The sequence below is a fragment of the Leucoraja erinacea genome, chromosome 19 (genome assembly GCF_028641065.1).
Source record: "Leucoraja erinacea ecotype New England chromosome 19, Leri_hhj_1, whole genome shotgun sequence".
NCBI lineage: Eukaryota > Metazoa > Chordata > Chondrichthyes > Rajiformes > Rajidae > Leucoraja > Leucoraja erinaceus.
Window position 1 is genome coordinate 3,454,926 of NC_073395.1, and position 19,040 is coordinate 3,473,965.

At 45.7% G+C, this 19,040-nt stretch overlaps 2 protein-coding genes across 7 annotated transcripts in view; one reads left to right on the plus strand and one right to left on the minus strand.

Moving 5' to 3' along the window:
* Positions 1–33: 33 nt before the first annotated feature.
* The window catches only part of foxm1 (forkhead box M1), a 31,913-nt gene continuing 12,906 nt past the window's right edge, over positions 34–19,040 (plus strand). For 3 of the 4 annotated variants that reach the window (XM_055650082.1, XM_055650084.1, XM_055650085.1), the window contains exons 1-3: positions 12,895–13,260; positions 14,064–14,737; positions 18,185–18,330. In XM_055650082.1, coding sequence (XP_055506057.1) covers positions 14,107–14,737; positions 18,185–18,330 — 777 coding nt within the window. In that variant the 5' untranslated portion in view covers positions 12,895–13,260; positions 14,064–14,106. Of the gene's footprint in view, positions 119–9,226; positions 9,399–12,894; positions 13,261–14,063; positions 14,738–18,184; positions 18,331–19,040 lie in introns of those variants that run through there. The other variant, XM_055650083.1, reaches the window with a different exon arrangement.
* rhno1 (RAD9-HUS1-RAD1 interacting nuclear orphan 1) lies at positions 5,174–12,585 on the minus strand. Of its 3 annotated transcripts, XM_055650092.1 has the most exons (5): positions 12,235–12,400; positions 10,100–10,136; positions 8,911–8,942; positions 7,574–7,758; positions 5,174–6,187 (listed from the first exon to the last, which is right to left on the minus strand). In XM_055650092.1, exons 4-5 carry the CDS (start codon positions 7,736–7,738, stop codon positions 5,354–5,356), a joined length of 999 nt encoding a protein of 332 aa, XP_055506067.1. In that variant the 5' UTR covers positions 7,739–7,758; positions 8,911–8,942; positions 10,100–10,136; positions 12,235–12,400; the 3' UTR covers positions 5,174–5,353. The 3 variants fall into 3 exon arrangements, with proteins under 3 accessions (XP_055506067.1, XP_055506066.1, XP_055506065.1); XM_055650091.1 differs by lacking the exons at positions 10,100–10,136; positions 12,235–12,400 and adding an exon at positions 12,417–12,585; XM_055650090.1 differs by lacking the exon at positions 10,100–10,136.

Genomic DNA, 19,040 nt, shown 5'->3' on the forward strand with positions numbered 1-19,040 from the left:
GTCACGCACGCACGCGCGTGGCCCTCAATGGCGGGAGGGAGAGCAGGAGGGAGACGCCGCTCTCGCTCGCGCTCTCGCTCTCCCCGCGGGGGCCGGAGGCTCGCTGGCGCCCGCCAATGTAAGCTATAGCCGCCACTTTAGTCATAGTCACACAGTACTGAACCCGGCCCCTTCACCCCCAACCTCCCCATGCTGACCAACATACCCCATCCACAGCACCGAAACAGGCCCTTCGGCCCAACCACCCCATGCCGACCAACATACCCCATCCACAGCACTGAAACAGGCCCTTCGGCCCAAACACCTCATGCTGACCAACATATCCCATCCACAACATGGCAAAGAGCCCATCGGCCCATAGAAACATAAATTAGGTGCACCAGGAGGCCATTCGGCCCTTCGAGCCAGCAACCGCCATTAACCTCCTCATGGCTGATCGTCCCACTATCAATAACCCGAAACAGTCCCTTCTCCCCCATACACCTCATGCTGACCAACTAGCCCACCCAGCACTGTCCATGCCCTTCGACCACCTCATGCTGACCCCATATCCCATCCACACAATACGGCAAAGGCCCTTCGGCCAGAACCACCCCATTGCAGACCAACATTCGGCCCTTCCCACCAGCACTGAAATTCATTGTGATTCGGCCCATCGTCCACCAATACCCGTGCCTGCCCCCTCCCCAATACGGCAAAAGGCCCTTAGACCCACTTATCCATACCGACCAACATATCCCATCCACAATACGGCAGAAGGCCCTTCTGCCCAACTTGTCCATACTGACCAACATAGTACATATCCCATCCATAGCACGGCAACAGGCCCTTCAGTCCAACTTGTTCATACCGACCAACATATTCCATCTACAGCATGGCAACAGGTCCTTCGGCCCAACCACCCCTTACCGACCAACATAACCCATCCACAGTACTGAAACAAGCCCTTTACATAGAAACATAGAAAGTAGGTGCGAGAGTAGACCACCAGGTCCGTCGAGCCCGCACCGCCATTCGCTCATGGCTGAACACTAAACAGACACACTTACCCACAAACAGTAGACACAAGACACAGAAATTTGGCCCAACATATCCCATCGACGGCACAGAAACAAGCCCTTCAGCTCAACTTGCCCATGCCGGTCAACATGTCCCATCTACACTGGTTCTACCTGCCCACATTTGCCCCATTTCCCCTCTAAACCTGTCCTGCTCAAATGTCGTTATAGTACGTGCCTCGACTACCTCCTGTGAAGAAGGGTCTCGACCCGAAACATCACCTATTCCTTTTCTCCAGAGATGCTGCCTGACCCGCTGAGTTACCCCAGCATTTTGTGTCTATCTTCAGTTTAAAAACCAGCATCTGCAGTTCCTTCCTACACATACCCCCTCTCAGGCAGCCCGTTCCATATACCGGCCACCCTCTGTGTGGAAAATAGTTGCATCTCACATTTCTATTCTCAATGTTATATCTTGCACTAAATGCTGTACCCTTTACCTGTACGCTGTGGACAGCTTGTTTGTATTCTTGTCCTTCCTTTGGCCGGATAGCACATAAAAGCTTTTCACTGGTACACAAAAAAGCTGGATAAACTCAGCGGGTGCAGCAGCATCTATGGAGTGAAGGAAATAGGCAACGTTTCGGGCCGAAATGTTGCCTATTTCCTTCGCTCCATAGATGCTGCTGCACCTGCTGAGTTTCTCCAGCTTTTTTGTGTACCTTCGATTTTCCAGCATCTGCAGTTCCTTCTTAAAAGCTTTTCATTGTATTTGAGTATATGTGACAATAATAAACTAAACTATTAAATCCCCCCCCCCCCCCACGTTAAACCAGGGGTTCCCAACCTTTTTCATCACGTTTACCCCTGGCAACTTTTAATCGCACACAACAATGTTATTTCACTTATTTATGAACAACTAATGAAGAACAGACACCTCCAGAATCAACAAATTTACCCCTTGGGTAGGCAAAATTTACTCCCTGGGGGTAAATTTACCCCAGATTTCTGATCCCTTGCCTTAAACCTATGTCCTCTGATTCTTGATTCTCCTATTCTGGATAAAAGGACTATACATTCACCCTATTCCCCTTATGATTTTATACACCACTACAGGATCACTCCTCAACCTCCTGCATTCCCAAGGAATAAAGTCCTCGCCTACTCAACCGCTCCCTATAGCTCAGACCCTCGAGTCCTGGCAACATCCTCAGAAATCTTCTTTGAAGGTCCTGATATCACCTCAAGAATGTTTGTCTGACAACAGAACAATCAAGTCCTTGCGTACAGCACCTCAACAACCTGCAAAGAAATTACACTTAGATGATTTATCATAAACAAAAAAAAATCATTAATTAATACGCGAGAACATTACTGAGTATGATACCATTGAATGTATAGACAATAGGAATGAATGAAGAGTTTGTTTTGTATATATATATATATTTTTGTTCCGTATAAAGCTTATTTTTGAAAATGGAAATCAATGAACAACTCTAAAACAAGTGAAAAGAAAGTGCAACCAAGGTAGTTCATAGTTGGTGAGGATAGTGTTGTATACTGTTCAAGAGTCTGATGGTTTTTGGGAAAAAGCTGTTCTTGAATCTGGTTGTCGCGGTTTTCCGACTCCTGTATCATCTTCCCAACGGTCTAGTCGAAATGAGAGAGTGGCCATGGTGTTGTGGGTCTTTGATAATGCTAATTGACTTTTTGAGGCAGTACTTCCTCTAGATCCCTTTGATGGTGGGGAGGTCAGTACCTGTGATGGACCGGGCACCTCAGTTGCTCACACAGTCTTCAGCCGCAGGGCAGTAATGCACAGACTGTCTGACTGCTTTCTGGCCATCACATCAGATGAACATCACCCATCGAAAAAACTGCCTTTTGATTTTCTGGTCTGGTTCTTACTGTTAAAATAACATTCCCTAATTTGCATTTCTTCATGAGAGAAAGAAATTAATTGGCATCTACCAACCTCATTTTGAGAACCACTATTCGATCACCTCTCGGCCAATCTTCAACGAAATGTAAAGATCAGAGATCCAAAACTCGACAACTCCTTTCAGACTCATGGTATCAAACAGAAGAAAAACAAATCCTTTGGTCCATTGTTTCCATGCCAGCCATCAAAAACCTAGCTAAACTAATCCCAGTTCCAGCATTCAGCCCGTAGTTTTGTAAGTCATGGCATATGAAGTGCTCATGTAAAAATGTCTTCAATGCTGTGAGTTTACTTGCCTCTATTACTCCTTCAGGCAGTGTGTTCCAAATTTCAACCTCTTTGGGTGAAAAAAGATCCCTCACCCTTATCTTAAACCTGTACCCTTTGGTCTTGGGGCACCTCTGCTAAGGGGGATTTTTTTTCTATATGTCCTCTACACTTCTTGTACTAGTGTGCACCTCAATCAACCCCCACTCACCTCAGCTTGCTGTACTCCAAAGAAAACAACCCAGCCTACCCAGCTGAAACACCTCAACCCAGAACCTTACTCATTGTAATCATATCCATCCTGTACTGTGGTGACCAGAACTGTACAGTTATAAACGTACCCCAACCTCCCTGCTCTTGTATTCTATGTTCCGATTAGTTAGTGGAAGTCAGGAGACTTTTGGATTATGTGAAGGCGGGCAAGAGTGGGGGGTAGTAGTGGGGGGGGGGGGGGGGGAACAGGGTGGAGAAAGGGTGGGGGGGGGGGGTGTTGCCATTAATATTAGAAAATTCAATCATCATACCATTGGGTTGTGAGGTACCCAAGCCAAATACGAGGTGCAGTTCCTCCAGTTTGCTTGTGGCCTCATTGGACCTGTATTCGGAGAGCAATGATCGGCAAGACTGCAGATCAAATGCTGGAGGTGGCATTAGGTTGGGTAGTCTTTTTCTTCCAATCCACACCTAATAGACCAACAGCTTCCTTTTTATTGCAACCTCTATCATTTCAGTTACTTAATTTTCCTCAGCAAAATTAATGGAAAAAGTATCAAGAATCTTTCATTTTTTTTTGCATAGAATCCAAAATTTTAAATCGCTGTGGAGGAACAGATTATATACTATCACCCCTCAGGATCCCAACAAGTCCCGTCAGCCTATAGCTCTACAGTTGCTGCTTTTCACGTTCTGATTTGGCATTTACTCGAGATAGCAGCCATGGAGTGGTCAGAATCCAGGATGACAAAATTCAAGTCAAGCAAGGTTTCAGAAACGCATGCACATCTGGACCAAATCATGTTCAATTTAGACAAAATTGTCAGGAAATCTGGCAACAGATTCAATTCACAGGTTTATTAAAATTCCGCTGCACCTCTTGTTCTTTACCCCCATTCGATTTTACTCAAATAACAATGAGAAGAAAGGCAACTAAAAAACATTTCAATATCCTATTAAAAATTTAGGGATAAAGTGTGGTTAAAAGTGTTGTCATTACTTTTTCTGAATATCACTTAAAAGGGAAATATTCTTCATAATGTTATGCTTTAATTTCTGCAATTTTATTTCATTTTGCTGCACATTTGAGTCAAGGAATGTAGGAAAAGTACGTATTCACACAGAAATGTAAAAGTGGCAACTGTTGCCCTAATTAAATACACAAGGCAATAACTGACATCTTTCCACTTCTCACACCAACAGCCTTCAAATCGTAACTTTACTTCCAGATTTCAAGCAGTTTTATGACAAGATCTATACTCCATGAGAATCAATTTGGAACTGAATAAACCCTTGATATAGGACTCTTTTAGATTGCAGTCCAAACTTTCTATTCTTCCAACAATCTGGAACAAAAGCTAAACACCCTTAGTTTGACAGCCCGATGATCCTTTAACACAGGTCACTGATCAAGTCTCGCAACACCACAATACTGTGGGTGTTAGCGGACAATAATGTCCTGGCACCAATCTGAACACACACTTCAGGCATTTAAAGTGAATCTGGCAGAAACTGTCTTGATATTCGGGATGCAAATACTGTAGTTTAAATTTTTAGACTCAAAGAAAATGGCTTGGATAAGCCACATTGCAATGTTCATGGTTAAGAAAGAACTGCAGATGCTGGAAAAATCGATGCTAGACAAAAATGCTGGAGAATCTCAGCGGGTGAGGCAGCATCTATGGAGCGAAGGAAATAGGTGACGTTTCGGGTCTTGACCCGAAACGTCACCTATTCCTTCGCCCCATAGATGCTGCCTCACCCGTTGAGTTTCTCCAGCATTTTTGTCTACCTGCAATGTTCATGGTTATCGCTTAAAGGGCAATGCTGTTATTTATTCTTACCTACACCAAAATCCAGGTAAACTGACAATCACAATATCAATGGTGACGTTTAAAAGCATAGATTACAATCTTCATAACAAAACGCAAGTTCAAGAGCCAACAAACACATCAGTGGTGTTCAATTTTCCGTGATCCATCAAGTACTGCATGATATGTGGTCGCCTTTGCCAAGTCCTTTTGCGACCATATTCACGTTCTGGCGTGTCCTGGACCAAAACATCTTCAGAAAAGTCATCCTTTCGACCAGAACTCTTGTCTAAGCAGTCGAACAGTCCAGGAGGTGCTTTGTGTTTATTCAATCCACTACTTCTTAATCTACTGCAAATATTTTTCTTGAAGATGGCTGGCGAGGATAAGCCACCAACAGTGGGAGTGCTAACTTGTGGCAGGGTAAATGCCTCATCGATTGAGCGAGAGAGGTTCTCCGAGAAAGAGATCTCCGTTTCGTCCGAGTCCGCATCCGCCTGATCGTTGATATCATTCATCGGAGGGCAGAGCCTAGAGATCTTCTCCGCTGTATTTCGAACTGTACTTTTGCCAACCAAGCGTCGCTTTGCTGCAAATCTTTCTCTGCATTTCTGCTTGTCCAATGTCTCTGAATTCTGAGCTTTGCCAAAAGTGTCAACTCCACATCCTCGTTTGTCACTTCCCGCGAGAGAGGATTTATTTGCTTGGAATATGGCTTGTCCACGGTTTGGAATATGCTGACTGGTGTTAAGCCGAACATTGCGGTTCTCCTTCTGAACAGGTATCCCTCCACTGCCCACGAAGGTCAAAGGGACAAAGTTCACCTGCAGTTTTTTCACAGACCCTGTTTTAGATGGAGCGCGCGGTTTGTTGTAGCTGCAACGTTGTTTTGCTCCATCAGATTTTTGTTCTCGTCTTGATCCTCGAGCCGTTGTGGTCTGAAACTCTGACAACACCTGCATGGTGACGAGAGGAAGAAGCATAACTCATATCAGTTCTAAATATCCAAATAGTTTTTACTTTCCATCCTTGCAACCGTGCCACAATTTACATGGCTGCCAATCAATAATGCACAGTAACACAGCTGGTGGAGTTGGTGCCTCGCAGCGCCAGAGACCTGGGTTCGATCCTGACCTTAGGAGCTGCCTGTGTGGATTCTGCACGTTCCCCCTGTGACTGTGGGTTTCGCCCGGGTGCTCCGGGTTCCTACATTCCAAAGACGTGTAGGGTTTGCAGGTTAATCAATAGACAATAGGTGCAGGAATAGGCCATTTGGCCCTTCGAGACAGCACTGCTGATCATCACCAATCAGTACCCCATTCCTGCCTTCTCCCCATATCCCCTGACTCTAGCTCTCTTGAAAGCATCCAGAGACCCTGCCTCCACTACCCTCTTACATAGAAACATAGAAATTAGGTGCAGGAGTAGGCCATTCGGCCCTTCGAGCCTGCAACGCCATTCAATATGATTATGGCTGATCATCCAGTATCCCGTACTCAGTATCTTGAGGCGGAGAATTCCACACTCACCACCCTCTGTGAGAAAAAGCGGTTTCCTCGTCTCCGTTCTAAATGGCATACTCCTTATTTTTAAACTGTGGCCCCTGGTTCTGGACTCCCCCAACATCGGGAACATGTTCCCTGCCTCTAGTGTGTCTAAGCCCTTACCAATCTTATATATTTCAATGAGATATCCTCTCATCCTTCTAAACTCAGTGTACAAGCCCAGCTGCTCCATTCTCTCAGCATTTGACAGTCCCGTCATATGATGGCCTCTGTACATTGCACCCTGGTGTGTAGGGAGTGGATGAGAAAGTGGGATGACATAGAACTATTGTGAACATGTGGTCGATGTGGACTAAGGTAGGCCAAAGGGCCTGATTCCATGCTGTATCTCTAAATACATAAATACAAATAATGATCACTGAATAACTCAGTTTCATTTTCATCCAAAATGAATTTGCTCCCGGAAAAACGTCTTTTGAAATACTCCTCACAATGAATTGTCAAAAGCAGGCACTTTGCAACATGTATGTTGGAGGTGTGGGTGGTGGGATTGATGGAAGTTGTCCCAATGCAAGTCAAACCAACAATATTTTAACTGGAAAAACGAGGCAATTTCGAATTATGTAGTAGATAGACACTAAAAGCTGGAGTAACTCAGCGAGTCAGACAGCATCTCTGGAGAAAAGGAATCGGTGGCGTTTTGGGTCAAGACCCTTCTTCAATCTCAGTCCAAAACGTCACCAATTCCTTTTCACCAGAGATGCTGTCCGACCCGCTGAGTTACTCCAGCTTTTTGTGTATAAAGCATCTGCAGTTCCTTCATACAAAAAAACATACCCATGCGTGCGCAGATATCTGGTCAACAGGTATACAGGAAACTTGCCGAGGGATTGTTGTAGATGGTACAGACAGGACTTGCTTGTACTGTTCCCTCTTCAGTGGGCTCTCCACAAACAGCAGGGGTGGCTTCTTGGATCTGATAGTTTTCTTTTTGCGGGGCATCAAGATCCCAGCATCTTGGTCTTGATAATAAAAGAAAGGACATTTTTTCAAAATGTAACAACAAACTGTTTCCTGTCATAGTTTATCATGTTAATTAGCTGAACAATATCAATAAAGATGACACCAAGATTGTTAGTTTAGTTTAGAGATAAAGCACGGAAATAAGTCCTTCGGCCCACTGAGTCAACCGATCACCCAGTTTTATGTGATCTCACTGACGTAGACCTTTCACATCCACTGCGGCAATTTACAAAGAGCAATTAGCCAACAAACCTGCAGATCTTTGTGTTTAAGAAGGATGCTGGAAAATCGAAGGTAGACAAAAGTGCTGGAAAAACTCAGCGGTGCAGCAGCATCTATGGAGCGAAGGAAATAGGCAACATTTCGGGCCGAAACCCTGAAGGAAATAGGCAACGTTTATGGGCAAACGTTGCCTATTTCCTTCACTTCATAGATGCTGCTGCACCCGCTGAGTTTCCCCAGCACTTTTGTCTACCTGCAGATCTTTGTGGTGTGGGAGGAAACCAGAGTACCCAGAGGAAACCCACATAGTCACAGGGAGAAGGTGCAAACTCCACACAGACAGCACCAGAGGTCAGCCGGATCTACAACTCTACCAGCTGCACCACTGTTCTGCGTTTCCCTGTCATTTTTATATTCCAACTAATGGTGAAACTAATATCTTCGGGAGGAATCGTTTGCAAAGTCGACTCGATCATGTCATTTTCCTGTCTTGGAAATTAAGCCAAGCATACAATTAGATGAGAACAGAATTATTGAGCATCTACTGACCTGCTGAGTTATTCCAGCACTTTGTGTCTTTTAAGTAAACCGGCTCCTACAGGTCCTTGTGTCTAACTGCCTACCAAATTGTATTAAGGTAGATGTCAAATATTTTGCTTTATCCACAAGCCAATGCAGAGGTAGTATTTTATTAGACACAAAAAGGAGAATCCCGTAAATAGCAACACAATGCATAATTAAATGGTGTAAGATGGAACTGCAGATGCCGGTTTACACCAAAGGTAGACACAAAGTGCTGGAGTAACTCAGCAGGACAGGCAGTATCCCTGGAGAGAAGGAATGGGCAATGTTTTGGGTTGAGACCTTTCTTCATAATTAAATGGTGTTTATGTAGACAGGACTGTAAACCAGGATAAAGGAAGACTTACCTGCTATTCTGCAAACTCAGCTATGGGATTACCTGAAAAGGCAAAATAACAATTGTTTTAACTTTCAATCCACACCTTCAAAATCAGACAAAAGCAAATCAACAATGAGTTACAAATGACTGCATTGATGGATAAAACTATAAAATTAAAAGATAATTCTAATTTGACTGCAATAGCAGAAGGAAAATAAGGTACTGGGCTATGTCAGTAGATAGAAAAATAAAACATTTGATTAATTAACACCAATACAAATGTTATTTTAGTTTTTGATTGTTCATTTTGGGTAAGGAATATTTTTTATTTATTAATTTTACAGGATCTGACTCAGGCAGGGCCAGCATTTATTGCTCGTCCTTAAGTGCCCTTCGGAAGATGGCGGTGAGCCACTTGAATTGCTGTCATCATTTTGGTAAAGGTACTCGCACAGTACCGTCGAGGAGAAGATTCCAGAGGTTAGACCCAGTGATGGAACTGTGATACATCTCCAGGTTAGTGTTTGGCAATGTAGTTACTGTATTTTAGACAAATAACGGCAGTGCCTTTTGGTGAAGGGATCAACATTTAGAATCTAAAGTAACTAAGTAAAGTGGGTTTTACCAAGTGAAGTTTTCAGGTAAGACTGAAAGAATTGACAATTATTCACACTGAAAATAAACATAATAGCTTTCAGTGTGTCTGAATTTAACAATAAGTAAGATATACGATTGGGCAGCACAGTGGTGCAGAGTGTGAAGCTGCTGCCTCACAGCGCAAGAGACTCGGGTCCAATCCTGACCTCTGGTGCTGTCTGTGTGTGGAGTTTGCACACTCTCCCTGTGACGGTGGGGGTTTCCTCCGGGTACTTCGAATTCCTCCCACATCCCAAAGACATGCGCATGCAGGTTTGTAGCTTAATTGGCCTCGGTGAAATTGTCCCTAGTGTGTAGGGAGTGGATGCGAAAGTGGGATAACATAGAACTAGGTGATCAATGGTTGATGTGGACTTGGTGGGTCCAAACTTTCAATTCTATTCAATAACTCTATTTACAATCTACCCTATCTATGTATCTAATCATTTTACATATCGTTGAGGAAGCGAACAATATTCAAGAAATATTTTGATGAACATTTGAAATATAACAGAGATGCCTACAAATTACATATTGCAAACTAGGATTAGTATGTTCAACTTGACCATTCAGTTCCAGACCTCAGTCTTGACCTGTTTGACTCAATGATTTTTCCACCTGCATTGAAATGAAGGACAAAAACGGTAACCAAGAAGTTCAATGGAATGTGGACCCTTATTCTGAAATATCTCAAGAGGGGATAGGATTTAAAAGCAAGCATGTGATGTTTCAGATATACAAAATACAATTGAGGCACAATCTAAACTAGATTTATGGGCACCTCAGAATAAAAACGATGGGCTTTTAGAAGATAATAACAGCACACATTCATCAAAACACAGAGTTTGAGTTAAATTATGAAAATTGGCTACAAAAGTCGATTTATTTTCTCCAGACCTTGGAAAATTGAGAATAGTCTGAGGTGTTTTCTGGAGAGGTAGGACAACTACTTGATATGCGCCATAATCAACCTCTCAAAGCACTTCATCACCACAGACGTTAGTGCCACTGGTCGATAGTCATTGACGCACGTCACCTTACTTGGTGACGCGTCTTCAGACCGGGTCTTCTTCAGAAGGGTCTCGACCCGATACGTCACCCATTCCTTCTGTACAGAGATGCTGCCTGAACTGCCGAGTTACTCTAGCATTGTGTGTCTATTCTTGATTTCCTTACTCTAGGTTTAAAAAAATCTCTGTACATTCACCGTATCTAATCCTCTCATTATTTTATAACCCCAAGGCTTGCTGTGGTCCAATAAAGTCCTAGATAGACACAAAATGCTGGAGTAACTCAGCGGGACATGCAGCATCTCTGTCCAGCATTTTGTGTCGCTATCTTCGGTGTAAACCAGCATTTGCAGTTTCTACCCACTCGTCCTAGCCTGCCCTGCCTCTCCCTACAGCTCAGAGGCCCATGACTCCTGGCTACATCCTAGTTACTCTTACCAGTTTATTGACATCCTTCCTGACAGGAAGACAACACAAGTAGTAAGGATTAACGGGTCCCTTTCAGAATGGCAGGCAGTGACTAGTGGGGTACTGCAAGAACCGGTGCTGGGACTGCAGCTATTTACAATATACATTAATGATTTAGATGAAGGGATTAAAAGTAACGTTAATAAATTTGCAGATGACACAAAGCTGGGTGGAAGTATGAAGGATGCTATGAGGATGCAGGGTGACTTGGACAGGTTGGCGAGTGGGCAGATGCATGGCAGATGCAGTTAATGTGGATAAATGTGAGGTTATCCACTTTGGTGGCCAGAACAGGGAGGCAGATTATTATCTGAATGGTGTCAATTTGGGAAAAGGGGAAGTACAATGAGATCTGGGTGTCCTTGGCCATCAGTCACTGAAAGTAAGCATGCATGTACAGCAGGCAGTGAAGAAAGCTAATGGCATGTTGGCCTTCATAACAAGAGGAGTTGAGTATAGGAGCAAAGAGGTCCTTCAGCAGTTGTACAGGGCCCTAGTGAAACCACATTGGAGTATTATGTGCAGTTTTGGTCTCAAAAATTGAGGAAGGACATTCCTGCTATTGAGGGAGTGCAGCGTAGGTTCACGAGGTTAATTCTCGAGATGGCGGGACTGTCTTATGTTGAAAGAAAGGAGCGACTGGGCTTGTATACACTGGAATTTAGAAGGATGAGAGGGTATCTTATTGAAACATAAAAGATTATTAAGGGATTGGACACGATAGAGACAGGAAAAATGTTCCCGGTGTTGCGGGAGTCCAGAACCAGTGGTCACGGATTAAGAATAAGGCCATTTAGAACGGAGATGAGGAAAAACCTTTTCACCCAGAGAGTGGTGATTCTGTGGAATTCTCTGGATATATTTTCAAGAGAGAGTTTGATAGAGCTCTTAAAGATAGAAGAGTCAAGGGATATGGGGAGTAGGCAGGAACAGGGTACTACTGATTGTGGATGGTCAGCCATGATCACACTGAATGGTGGTGCTGGCTCGAAGGGCCGAATGGCCTACTCCTGCTCCTATTGTCTATGTATCTATCAAATATCTTTGGTATCTATGTACAATAATGAAGGGTCGTAACCCGAAACGTCACCCATTCCTCCTCCCCAGAGATGCTGCCTGTCCCGCTGAGTTACTCCAGCATTTTGTGTATCTTCGGTTTAAACCAGCATCTGCAGTTCTTTCCCACACAATGGTCAGCCTTTGTCCTTGCTGGGGGAATGCGTTTCCCCAACACACACCTTTGCATTGAGTGTAGATTGTTGGCTTGAGGAGGGTGGGTGTCCAGTGCTGTGCCGTGTTGGGGCCGGCAGCATGCCCACTGCCCTGGGTTGGTTTGGTGCCCGGGGTTGGTGGTGCTGCGGTGCCTACCGGTCGGCGGTGCCCAATACCTGGTGGCCGGTATTGGGAAATCGGTACCTACTGCAAGGATAGTCAGTTCCCCGCTGCCGGTTCTGGCCCCAGCGGTGCCCGGGGTCCCGGTGCCCGGGGTGGCGGTGCTGTGGGTCTCTTTGGGTGGCGGTGCCGGTGCCGGGCAAAGATCCTATAGCAGAGGTGCCGGGCTGGCCTGAGGTGCAACACTGAGACCCCGGGCCGGGCCGCTCCCATTGGGCGCCAGTCTGTTACATGTGAGCCGCTCGCCCATTGGCCGCCCGCACCCACCTGACCCGCCCGCAGCCGCATCATTGGTCTAGAGGCACAGAACGCTACAAATTCAAACAACATCTAACCGCTGACAAACTGTAGCAAGCGGCCGCCCGGCAGCGGCAACAACAGCGGTAGCGGCAGGAGCAGCAGTGTATGGGTGGGTGGGCACAGTAGTGGTGGCAGCAGAGGGCGGTGGATACAGGATCAGTGGTGGCAATAGCTGCAGCGCTACGAGGGTCAGGGGCAAAGGGCAGGGGCACAGAGGGAGCGGCGCGGAGACAGACACAGCGGCTCTCGAAGGGGCAGCAGGGACACTGGGACAGCAGGGCTGGGAACACAGGCTCAGTGGTGGCGGCAGCGGTGTTGGAAGGGCCGGGGACACAGAGGTAGGAGGGCCAGGACACATTGGCAGCCGCAGAAAGCGGCAGTGTCCCCGGGAGACTGACACAGCAGTAGCAGCGGCCGGCGTGGGGGAGTCTCGGACAGAGAGGCGGCCCAGGGGCGGAAGACATCCACAGCGCGGGAGTTGAGGACATTCGGGCTGGGACGCCGCCGTGCCCGGGTGGTGCTCTCGGTCGGGCGGGCTGGGCTCGTCCCGCTTTGAACTCGCTACAATGCAGGTGAGGCGACATAGAGCGGCCCAGGCCGCCTCACGTTATCTGCTACAGTGTGGAACAAACCCACAATGGCCCAGGGTTCCAGAGTGTCCCCGCTTCCTCTCTGCTCTACCCCCGCTCCCAGGCTGATATAAGCCCCTCCAGTTGGTCTGGAGCAAGCTGCCCGGCGGTGTCAGGAAAAGCGGCCATGCCTCTTACCAAATATGTTCCATCTGCAGTCGACGTTCAAATGCAGCACCGGAACAGGCCCTTCGGCCCACCATGTCTATGCCCAGTTATACTAATCTCCTCTGCCTGCACGTGTTCCATATTCCTACATTCCCTGCATATACACGTGTCTATCTAAAAGCCTCTATAACGCTACTATGTCTTGTTTGCCGCCACCCTGACACATGTTCCAGGCATTCACCACCCTCTGAATAACGATGGGAATTTTCTGCATGATGGGAGATTTCTGCACATTGGTGTTCAGCACAGCCCCATCGTGGGCCGAAGGGCCTGTTCCTGTGTTGTATTGTTCTATGTTCTAATTTAATGTTTACAGTATTTGTAAAATATAGCCCTGGCATCCACAAAGCTCTTGGGTACTTCATTTAAAACCCTGGAATGGATGACATCTGATCCTGGGGACTTGTCTCTCATTGGTGAGATTATTTTCTTGCCAAAATACTTCAGAACCATGTCATCCATGAATAAGTATATTTAATCGTATAATTAATTAGTCAGGTTGTACTTTTCGCTGTGTATCATCTGTTACCATTGCTTTGGATTAAGTACGAGTTTCTAAACGTATTATCCTGTTGCAGGCACAGAGTCATGTGTTGATGAAACCACTCTTGTTGCAATAAGATGAAGGCCAGTCCGAGGAGGCCCTTGATTCTGAAGCGGAGGAAACGGCCCCTAACCTTCAGCAGTCCCGTCGATGCAAAGGACACCGCCAGGGAAGAGCAGGCGTTTGGGAGCCAAGACAAGGCCGTGGGTGGAGATTTTGATACAGCGAACACCTCCCCGAGTAACAACATCTTGGGAACGTCACAAAAGAATCCGGCCGCCGTTGTTCAAAAATTTCCAGAAGGGATTCGCATCGTAAACCATCCATCAATACCCGACACCCAAGTTGTCTTAATTCCAAGAAACGCAGATCTTCAGAGTATCATAGCAGCACTCACCGCAAAGGGCAAGGAAAGTGGCTCCAATGGTCCAAAGAAATTTATCCTCCTGAGTGGCAATGCAACTTCTTCCCGCCAGAGTCTGCCCTTGGAGAGTAATGATCCTTCCTTAACTCAAGGCAGTTTGTCCAATGTTCCAGAAGGCAGACCAAAATCTCTGGAGTTACAGGAAGAAACGGGTGTAAAAGATGGCAAAGTGGCATCCTTGGATGCTGCAAATGGTGTCAGCATCAAGAAGGAGGAATCGTGCACGCCGCGTGTCCCTGAATCATTGGTATCATCAGCACTGTGTGATCCAGACACCAACACAGGTAAGAAGCATTCCAATGTTGGAGCTGATGGCGATTAGCTGGGAAGTAAATTCGTTAAAGTAAAGTAAGAGGAAGTCAGACTAAAACACGAATCAACAAGATTCATTCCCCACTTTGAATCAGTCACTGAAAATCTACCTCACTTTTATGGTCCATTTTTAGTGTATAGGTTTGGGATATTTACAATTAATCTTTATCTACCATCGTGACAGAATCGATGTGTGAATGCTGTTGTCAGTGGCCTTAATTCTGTTGACATTATGTAGCAGTTATTAATGTGTGCACAATTTATTCATAATAATCACAACGAGGAATGTCGCTCAGTCTAGCTGCGCCTCTGTGCTGCCAATTGTAAGCTGTAAACTACCCAAGAGGACTATGTGGTGCTGTGCCTCCAGTTTGAGTGTGGCCTCACTCTAGCTATGGCATCGGCAAGACCAAGCGTAGACAAGGCTTCCGTCGTGCTGGACACTTGCACTTGGTCCAATGAGGCCTGTGGGATCTTCCTGTTACTAATCATTTTAACTCTGTCTCATTCCCATACTGACCTTTCTGTCCGTGGCCTCCTCTGTTGTCAGAGTGGGAGCTCTTGCACCTCAAGATGAAAACGACAAATTATTTTTATTTTTTAATTTGGATATATTTAATGAGAAACCAGTATCTGTTTACAGAGGGCATTTGGTGGAAGAACCTTCAAGCCCTGATGAATGGATGGGTTTGTGACCGAGCTAATGTTTGTTAAATTGTGTTTAAAATTGATAGCACTGGTCAATCTGTAACTTTCACATCAAACCTGGGTATCTGAGGCTTCATGCAGGTAGCCCCCACAGGTGATGCACGATGGTAATTTCAAATTAAATTTAAATCTAAAACATTATTTATGGGAATTTTGATTTGGGTTGGTGTCACTGGAAATTGGTGAATTTTCCTGAACTTATCAATATAACCAATGTGAGTTCCCAATGTTGGATGGTGTCTAGGGAATCACTCTACCGATAAAACTGCAGATTCTTACTTTGTTTAGCGACTCTGAAAAAATTATCTTCCTAAAAGTTTCATTTGGAAGATGCTTAAGATTGATTCGAAACGGTTTGGTTTAGTATATTATGGACACGTGTACTGAGGTACAGTGAAAAGCTTATGTTTGTTTGATCCAGTCCAAGAAAAGGCGATGCATGATTACAATCAAGCTGTCCACAGTGTACGGGACGAAGGGTGCAACTTTTAGTGCAAGATAAAGTCTGATTAAAGATAGTTCACGGTCTCCACTGAGGTAGATGGGAGGTCAGGACTGCTCTCTAGCAGGTGAGAAAAAGGTATTCAGTTGCCTGATAACAGCTGGGAGGAAACTGTCCCTGAAGTATGTGTGTTTTCATACTTCTGTACCTCTTGCCTGATAGAAGAGGGAGCGGCCAAGGTGAGACTGGTCCTTGATTAATCTGCTGGCCTTGCCGAGGCAGCGTGAAGGTTCTTTTAATTAACAGTAATATTGTGTGTTTTTTAATTGCTTCGGGAGAAAGGACATCGGCAAAAAGGATTGGTCGCCTGCCTTGGGTTGAAGCTGTGATTTCACAAAGTATTTGGGGAATCTCGGGTGGCAGTAATTTTCAATAGCCAATAGGTGCAGGAGCAGACCACTTGGCCCTTCGAGCCATTCAATGTGATCATGGCTGATCATTCCTAATCAGTACCCCGTTTCTGCCTTCTCCCCATATCCCCTGACTCCGCTATCTTTAAGAGCCCTATCTAGCTCTCTTGAATGCATCCAGAGAACCCGCCTCCCACTGCCTTCTGAGGCAGAGAATTGCACAGATTCACCACTCTCTGTGAGAAAAAGTGGTTTCCTTGTCTCCGTTCTAAATGGCTTACTCCTTATTCTTAAACTATAGCCCCTGGTTCTGGACTCCCCCAACATCGGGAACATGTTTCCTGCCTCTAGTGTGTCCAAGCCCGTAACAATCTTATACGTTTGTTTCATCCTTCTAAACTCCAGAGTGTACAAGCCCAGCTGCTCCATACTTTCTGCATGCAGTCATTAAGTCTGTGCTGAATGTTACTGATGAGTCAATGCTGAAAATTGCCCGTCACAACAGGTGCACCTGCAGTTCCCTGTTTAATTGAATTACAGTCACTTGCCTTCCAAGCTAAACTTGTCTGAACATTTTTGTTTATTGGTCTTTATTTTTCTGTATAATTAAGCTTTGAATTTATAGTCATATAGCACGGAAACAGGCCCTTCAGCCCACCTCATCCAAACCGACCAAGATGCCCCATCTACGCTCGTCCCACCTGCCTGCATTTTGCCCATATCCCCCTAAACCTTTCCAATCCATGTACCTGTTCTAGCGCCTCTTAAATATTGTCACCGTACCTTCCTCATCTCTCTCTTCTGGCAGCTCGTTCCGTATACCTACCACCCTCCGAAGAAGCGTTTCGGCCTGAAACGTTGCTTATTTCCTTCGCTCCATAGGTGCTGCTGCACCCGCTGAGTTTCTCCAGCACTTTTGTCTACCTTTGATTTTCCAGCACCTGTAGTTCCTTCTTAAACCCTCTTTGAATTATTGAGCTGCTGTTTATTGTGTTCATATGTATATCTATTTAAAAAAAATAATTTTCAAATTCCTGGTGTTCACAAGTTTCAGGAGTAGAATTAGGCCATTCTGCCCATTGAGTCCACTCCGCCATTTAATCATGGCTGATCTCTGCCTCTTATTCCCATTTTCCTGCCATAACCCTAGACACCCGTTCTAATCAAGAATTTGTCCATCTCTGCCTTAAAAATATCCACTGATTTGGCCTCCACAGCCCTCTGTGACAATGAGTTCCACAGATTAACTACCCTCTGACTAACGAAGTTCCTCCTCACCTTCTTTCTAAAAGAGCGTCCTTTAATTCTGAGGCTATAACCTCTGGTCCCAGACTCTCCCACCAGTGGAAACACCCTCGCCACATCCACTCCATCTATGCCTTTCATTATTCTGTACGTTTCAATGAGGCCCCCCCCCCCCCCCCCTCAACCTTCTAAACTCCAGCAAGCACAGGCCCAGTGTCGTCAAACGCTCATCATGCGCTGACCCATTCATTCCTGAATCATTCTTGTAAATCTTTTAAAAGTGTAACTTTTTTGCTTTTTCTAAGCAGCCCTGCTCATTGACAGAGGGAAAGGGTGTTTGGTGGTCATAGTGGTTTCAGAACAACCCACATTCCCATGGCCAGTTGCCTGGTTTCCTACCTCGGTGAATAACTAAAGCAGCAACACTGTTAGCTCCACGGGATCCCTAAGTCCTCAGGAGTTTGTGTGTCTGGTTAACGGGGTGGCAGAGGCAGACGCTAGGCACGTGCTGTGTCAAAGATGACATGACTGACCCACTGATAAATATTAAGTACAGGAGAGATGCTGCCAAATTATGTTGTGTGAAAGCTCTGCTGCTAATGTCTTTGCCTCAGCACCTGCAGCTACTGACCGCCTTCTGGATGACAGCCTGACCAACATCCAATGGCTGGGAAAGATGAGCACAGATGGACTGGGAGCTTGCCACGTGAAGGACGAGGCCGAGAAAGAGAACAAAGAGCCTGCCCCACAGGGGCCCACAGTAAGTGCCTGGCCAATCTGCGGAACTCATTGCCACAGCCGGCTGTGGAGGCCAAGTCAATGGATATTTTTAAGACAGATTTGACAGCTGCTTGATTAGTACGGGTGTCGGGGATTCTGGGGAGAGGGTGAGATATCAGCCATGATAGAATGGGGGTGTTTAAGAAGAAACTGCAGATGCTGGAAAATCGAAGTTACACAAAAAAGCTGGAGAAACTCAGTGGGTGCAGCAGCATCTATGGAGCGAAGGAAATAGGCAATGTTTCAGGCCGAAACCCGGAAGGAAATAGGCAACATTTTGTGCCGAAACCGTAAGGGTTTCGGCCCGAAACGTTGCCTATTTCCTGCGCTCCATAGATGCTGCTGCACTTGCTGAGTTTCTCCAGCATTTTTGTGTACCTTCGATTTTCCAGCATCTGCAGTGAGGTAGGTTGGAAGACCGAAGGTAGACAAAAATGCTGGAGAAATTTGCAGGTGAGGCATGTAGGGCGAGAGGTTGGAAGACCAGGCCTTTGGAACAAATATTATATGGGCGATTTTGGGGTCAAGTCAGACTTTACCTTTTGATTCACTAGTTATCAGGTCAGGTCGGGGGTTGTTTCTCCTCCCCCCGCGACGGGTACCATGTAATCCCATGCTACCTGTTCCATGGTCGATAGTCGGCGACTAAACCGTCTTCCCCCACCTGGTTTGCCAGGTGAGGACGAGGCT

Excerpts from the sequence above, each read along its gene's own strand:
- rhno1 (XM_055650091.1), bottom strand. The coding sequence starts at position 7,738 with ATGCCCCGCAAAAAGAAAACTATCAGATCCAAGAAGCCACCCCTGCTG. Across the intron at positions 6,188-7,573 it reads AGATATCTGCGCACGCATGG|GTGTTGTCAGAGTTTCAGAC; the intron begins GTATGTTTTTTT and ends GTCACCATGCAG.